The sequence below is a fragment of the Anabrus simplex genome, chromosome 4 (genome assembly GCF_040414725.1).
Source record: "Anabrus simplex isolate iqAnaSimp1 chromosome 4, ASM4041472v1, whole genome shotgun sequence".
Taxonomy (NCBI): domain Eukaryota; kingdom Metazoa; phylum Arthropoda; class Insecta; order Orthoptera; family Tettigoniidae; genus Anabrus; species Anabrus simplex.
The window spans coordinates 164,318,604-164,325,588 of record NC_090268.1 but is presented as its reverse complement, the minus strand read 5'-3'; the positions used below and the strand labels follow the sequence as shown (position 1 = coordinate 164,325,588).

Here is a 6,985-nt window from a genome sequence, read left to right as displayed (position 1 = left end):
TATGCGATTAAATCCCACCTTTGCTTGTAAAGTTATCAATGCTTGTGTAGTACTTTGTAACCTGTCAAGACATCTAGATAACTACATGGCTCCTGAAATGGAAGAGGATCATTTGGAGCAAGAGGATATTCAGGAGGGTGAGGAGGTTCCAGTCCAGGCTCAAGAAAAACTGCAATTCCTTTACGACCACTTCGTGTGAACAGACATTGTGATGCATAAAAGACAAATCATATGAACACCCAACACAGTAATTTTGTGCTTTTTATGATTTTTATTTACACTTTTTACATATGAGGCTGAACTACAACAAAGTTACCATCATTGTTTTCTACAATTAAATATTCGTTTGGTACAGAAAGTTCCTTTTTCCCACGTTCCTGAACACCACTTGTGAGGGGTGAATGCTCAATATTGAGTAAATTTTCCTTCTCCCACACCTCCAGCTCCAGCTTCCGGACTTCAAGTTGAAGCTTCCGTTTTTTGAGGGACTCTATTTCTTTAGTTTCCTCGGGATGCTGGACGAGTACCCTCTTCTTGACAGTACCTATAAAAAAAGGAGAAAATTAGGTGAAAGTTAAGACTTACAGTTAAGCTAATTTATATTGGCTAATGTTTAATAATTTATTCCCACTATTGATCTCAGGGTACACATTTAATGGACAAATTTAATCTTTCAATTTAAGACTGTACCCCAGATGCAATGATCGAGAGAGACTGATATTAGATGCGACGTGAGTCATACGCAGCGAGTAGTAGTTTGAGAGAGAGAGATGGAGACAGGTAGAGTGCGCACGTGTGGTAGCGAAAGACATTTAATGAAAAAGACATACCGGTACTTGTGGTAACCGCTTAAAGGAGGCAGTGCAAGAGACGTGTGATGTATCTAGTATTACATGTGGTGTAGCTTAAAATTCACTCTTAATGAAACGTAATTCCAGACCTTGATAGAAAAATTAAATGTTCATAGATAATAACTTTTTCCCATTGATTTGTGATTGCCTCGGGGGAGCCCGCCAACCTTCAGAGGCTGCATCCCCAAATAAATACGGAGGGCCCCAGCCAGGGTTATGAGTGAAGTCCACAATGGTAGCTACGGTGGAGAAGCTGGTACAGTGTGTCACGCTCCCAGAGGAGCTGGTAGTCGACATACACACTCCGGGCGGTGTATTCATAACCTCATGCTGACTCACTGCATTGCCATGAGGAGGTCAGTTACTATACCCAAACCTTTTCTTGAGCCCTGAGCTCCCTAGTGCTGAATCGGTAGACCTCGGTTATCTTCGATATCCATATTGGCAACCTTTGAAACACAAACTATGCATTGCTGTGCGACATCTGGCGTACACTTTACGAACTAGTACTGATGTTGTTTACACAGCAAAGCCAAACTATATAATAATTCATGTTAGGAACAAGATTTGCATCGAGAAATGTTGTATAATGTTAAATAATGTATGTGTAACAGAGTTGTTGGCGTAAGATAATAAATGTTTAGAAAATTCATATCGATCGATCATATTATCGATTCAATTCAGATTTCATTTCCATCCAGTTGGCAGTATAACCGGAACCGTCAACGCTCCCTCCTTACCCCTCACCCCGTAAAAATCGGGCTCAAGAAAAAGTTCGCGTATAGTACTCGAGTTTGTGTGTCGTGGGAAGCCGTGAAGCGATACATTTGTTACAAGACCGTGTGGGGCTGAATTACAGTAGAATTAATTGGATTAATTACATTACTACAATGTTGAAATGCCAGTTAAATTCATACTAGAACAAAGAATTCTTATGTATGACAACATATGTAAAAACCGACTCATAAAGAGGTGAGTAGGCAATTTCAGAAGAGATTTCCCGGGGTTCCTCTTCCAGGTAAAGAAACAGATATCTCGTGAATAAATTAACAGGATCACTTAATGTTGTGATTCCTAAACTGAAACGAGGGATTCTATTAGAAAAAAATATCGACATTAACACATCATTCGTACGATCTCCCACTACATCTGTACAATGTGTTGCACAAGAAGTCGGTATCTCAAAATCCTCCGTACATAATGAAATTAAAGAGGTTAGTACTCATGATGAAGGCTATTGGGTGCATGAGTAAGCAATAAATGTAGTAATAGTGGACACAGAATACGCAGAAGGTTATGAATATACCGCTCAGAACATGCATGTAGTCTCCCGGCCATGCTGCGAGTGGGACACACTGTATTTGGAACAATACGGCTGATGGAACATTTGAGCGGTTCGTGCAAGTATGTCTCTCTTTTTCATTCACTCTTCTTCATTACCGCATGTGTTCACTATCTGTCTCTATCTCTCTCTCAAAATACTACTCACTGCGTTCGGCTCGTGTCGCGCCTAATATCAGTCTCACTCGATCATTACGTTTGGGTACAGTATTACACTGAAAGATTAATTTTGATGTGACAAGTCATTTCCCTGTGTTTTCCATGCTTTCCCTATTTTTCCAGAAAATGGGTACCCTAAGACTAATGACAGGAATAAATTGTTAAACACCAGCCTTTATAAATAATCTGTAATAGACACATATTCGGCTATTATGTTTTAGTCTCTATTAGAGACATCTTCACCTATTTTTTGTCCTAATTATTATCAATACCGTGTGTAATGTGTTAGTCCTAAACATATAAAGGCCTACAATAAAATAGGTATTGGAAGGTGGAACACACTCCATTACAGGTGAGCAAAAGTCAATGCGGGTATATATAATGAAGTTAATAAATTGTATAATACGGAAATACCATCACACTTGTATCATGTCAAAAACGACACCATTCACTAGCAAATGAGCATTGCACCCATCACTGAGAAAGCACAGGAAAAGCATCTCAAATGGTATGGTCATGTCCTGTGTGCCGCATCTGGAACAGTTTGTTCTTTTTTTTTTTTTGGCTAGCGGCTTTATGTCGCACCAACACAGATAGGTCTTAAGGCGACGATGGGACAGGAAAGGGTTAGGAGTTGGAAGAAAGCGGTCGTAGCCTTAATTAATGTACAGCCCCAGCATTTGCCTGATGTGAAAATGGGAAATCACTGAAAACCATCTTCAGGGCTTTCGCAGTGGGATTCGAAACTACTATCTGCCGGATGCAACCTCACAGCCGCGCGCCCCTAACCGCATGGCCAACTCGCCCGGAGCCAATTTAACTCACTCCTTTGAAATTAATGGGCAACGTCCACACGAACGTCCACAGCAAAGCTGGCATGACACAGTAAATGATACGAAGACTCTCATGTTAAGACCACACGATGCCCCAGATCGTGCAAAATGGCGGACCTTGCACCAACGGGTAAATGCTAGGAATAATAATATAACTTTGTAGGCCTAATTGCCTTGTAATCGTTGAACCAAAATTTAAATTATAATATTACAGATTAAAAAGACAATAACTCTTATCTTCTTTATGTTTTTTTTCAAACGCCCAATGTTTTAAAATCTGCCCATATAATTTACATACCGTAGAGGTGCTCAAGTATTGTCAATCAATCAATCACTACTGATCTGCACTTAGGGCAGTCGCCCAGGTGGCAGATTCCCTATCTGTTATTTTCCTAGCCTTTTCTTAAATGATTGCAAAGAAATTGGAAATTTATTGAACATCTCCCTTGGTAAGTTATTCCAATCCCTAACTCCCCTTCCTATAAACGAATATTTGTCCCAGATTTTCCCTTGCTATTAAGGAGAAAATATTATAGAAAAAGGAAATTATCACAGAAAAGAATTCTACAAATAAAGTACTGTGTCAGTGGTGTGTTTCTTTTGTACACACTAGTTGACCAGCTTACATATTTAACGACACTTCCATTTGCGACAAGAACTGGGAACGTACCCAAGTTTCTGAACAATAATCCACACGTTTCTGTTATGAGCATGTTTAAAACTGGCATGCTCACTCGTGCCAATTTCAAGAAAGGGTCCCTGATGAGCACAGGCATTAGAGGAATGACTGATGGCTTGCTGTGAGCAATGTAGTCAATTTTTGTTGGTTGTAGTGGCTGTGTACAATGGGATTGCCGATGATCCACTTCACAGATTTATATTTTATGATGAAGTGTAGCTTTTTGACATATGATACATTTATTTCAACTTCTTTATGCCATTAGTGTTCATGCAAAATATGTTTCAAGATGACTATACCAGAGTATGATAAACATGCTCAAGCATCACATTATTATGTACAGTGTTCCACTAAATGTAATCCAGGGAAAACAGATCTTGTTTACTAGCGGGCACCCTGAGCCTGTAAGTTTAAAGTCACACAAAGAAGTCGCAGTCAAGAGGTGGAATTAGATACCAGAATACAGTCTTAAGTTAAATCATTTCCAGCTTACCTCTAGCCTTACGTGTCTCCTGCTGATGCTGGAGCTCTCCATTTTGCCAGCTTCCATCAATTTCAGTGGCAGATATAGGCCTACTTTCTTCCAACGCCACTATATAGTCACTGGTTGAAGCGGAAGTTGGTCCCATTGTAGGAAGAACGATTTCTCCAAGAGAATCTTCTGTTCCGAATCCCTGTAAAACAGGAGATTCTCTTCCGATAATGTCAAGAACCAGGTGGTCTATGACATCTAATTTTTTGCTACTTCCTCCCCCACTTCCAGTCTGATAAGCATTATCAACTTTTGCCTGTAAATAAAAGAAACCATGTAAGTCTAGAAGAAGGACATCCTGTTGTAACTGTCTGTACTAAAGTACTACCTACATCTATTGTATACAGTAATTTTTGTATGCTTTTTGCATATTATAACAAAGATTTATAAATATCACTGGAATTCATTTCAGGTTATGTTCTGCTCAGTCACAGTCATAAAAACACAAAAGATGGCTGTATGATGCATAATGTTAAATGACTATGGGTAGTATACAGCACAGTAAACTATACTGCGGAGCTAATAGTCTCCTTATTTCCCCCTCTCCCCCTTTAAAAAATATCGACACCCAGTTGAGAAAAGGGTGGCTTGAAGTTAGTAAATAAACACTAACATAACCTCCAACTAAGAGGAAAACAACAGCTAAAACTTACCACTGTTCTGCTCCTCATGTTAGGCCAAGTAGCATCCCGCAAATAAGTGTGATCTTTGTTGGCTGTGACCAGCCCAATAGCCACAGCATAATCCCGCAGTTCCATCCATGCTTGCCTCTTCGACTCCTTTGTCACGGTTAGTGAAAAGGCTCCGAACAACTGCCCCTTCAACTCCAGCACTTTTCTAAGGAAACTTTCTTTCCTGACATTATTGTAGTTTCTTTTACCCATTGTAGCCTATATAAACTGACAAGAATCTGAAACTGCACTGAATAGCCGGTTCCGGTTGTAGTCAAACAAAAAAAGTACAGAGTATGAGCGGGTCAAGCGCTAGCCTACTTCAAGGAACGAAAACAAACTAAGAACATGCAACAAATCGATTCTAACCTCGAACTGTATCAGCTGACTAATGAACTAATATTATTAGTGAAGCCATTTTATTAGTCATGCATACATCTTTATGAAACAGAATTTTGACAACTAATAATTTGTTTTATGAGTTCTAATATTATTAGCTAATATTATTAGTTAGTTTTATGAAACAGGCCCCTGGGCAGGGTAAACAACCTTCACCTTGATACTGAACCCTCCCACCCTTCTCTTTCCCTGACCCCCTCTCACCCCGCCCGCAGTCACCTGGAGAGAGAATTCTCGTCCTTTCCCCGGTCATTATTGTGTGCCCATGTCAATGCTCAGTCTATAATTGCCCATCACACTGAGCTGAAAGCTATTTTTGAAGGAAGCATGGTAAATGTTGTAGCAATTAGTGAGAGTTGGATGAAGGACTCGGTCCCTCTGAACTCGGTAAATATAGAAGGATTTAATGCAGTTTTTAACAATAGACCGAAGCGCCGTGGAGGAGGAGTAGCTCTATACTACAAAAATAATTTAACGGGGAAGATTATACAAACTTCGACATTATCTACCGATACCTTAACTGAATATATGTTTGTAGAACTATCTGTTGATAAGACTAAAGTACTGATTGGAGTTGTTTACAAACCACCAAAAGCAGGAAACTTCACAGACTTCGAAGAAAATTTACTGAGACTCCTACCTATCTACGAACATGTACTCATATTTGGCGACTTTAACACAAACCTGTTAATAGACTCCGTTGAAGCAAATCGTTTACAGAACATACTTACCTCTTGTAACATGTCAGTGTTGCCACTTAACCCCACTCACCACGTGCACACGGTTAACGGATCCTCACACACTCTAATAGATTTACTTATCACAAATAATCCTCAGAAAATACTAAATCACGGACAAACTTCTGTACCTGGTATTTCATACCACGATCTCATATATTTAGCTTATTATTTGAAAGTTTCCAAAACAAAGCCGAGGTGGATAACCTATAGAGACATGAAAAATTTAAATCCTCAACAATTGATACAAGATGCTAATCTCTCCCTGTGGGACGAAATACTGCACTTGACTGACAATGACGAAAAAGTAAAGAGGTTTAACACATTATTGTTGGGATTGTATAACAACACGTACCTAAACGTACTGCTAGGGTGACTCGCAAAGCTGCTCCATGGTTAACAAATGACATTAAGTCCGCAATGGGTGAACGAGATGCACTACACAGATGTTACAAGCAGACATTATCAACTGAAGATTTTGAAAAGTACCGTGTGCTTAGAAATAAAGTTAAACAAAATATCAGAAACAAAAAATATGCGTACTTCCAACAATTAGCCAGTAACTTAAACACAAAAAGTACCTGGAAACAACTCAGATCCGTAGGTATTGGGAGGCAAACTACAAACTCCAATACGCATGACATAAATCCAGATGAATTAAATGCCCACTTTACTACCCACGAACCTGCTACGAAGGCGTAGCAGGGGGAGAGGTGATACTCCCACGTGGCGCGTCCCAGGTGGCGGATAGGGGGGTCCTAACCGGCTTGCCGGCGGACTTGA

At 39.8% G+C, this 6,985-nt stretch overlaps 1 protein-coding gene across 1 annotated transcript; it reads right to left on the bottom strand.

The window, feature by feature from the left end:
- Positions 1 to 284: 284 nt before the first annotated feature.
- On the bottom strand, positions 285 to 5,279 carry LOC137500472 (uncharacterized). The gene is made up of 3 exons (XM_068227367.1): positions 5,049 to 5,279; positions 4,357 to 4,651; positions 285 to 544 (listed from the first exon to the last, which is right to left on the bottom strand). The coding sequence occupies exons 1-3, from the start codon at positions 5,277 to 5,279 to the stop codon at positions 285 to 287; spliced, it is 786 nt and encodes a 261-aa protein (XP_068083468.1).
- Between the last annotated feature and the right edge of the window lie 1,706 nt (positions 5,280 to 6,985).

What these genes read in the sequence shown, in the direction of transcription:
- LOC137500472 (XM_068227367.1), bottom strand. Translation starts at nt 5,279, where the DNA reads ATGGGTAAAAGAAACTACAATAATGTCAGGAAAGAAAGTTTCCTTAGA. An exon ending in ACATGAGGAGCAGAACAGTG is followed by an intron (nt 4,652 to 5,048) that starts GTAAGTTTTAGC and finishes TTTTATTTACAG; the next exon opens with GCAAAAGTTGATAATGCTTA. An exon ending in GGAGACACGTAAGGCTAGAG is followed by an intron (nt 545 to 4,356) that starts GTAAGCTGGAAA and finishes CTTTTTTTATAG; the next exon opens with GTACTGTCAAGAAGAGGGTA.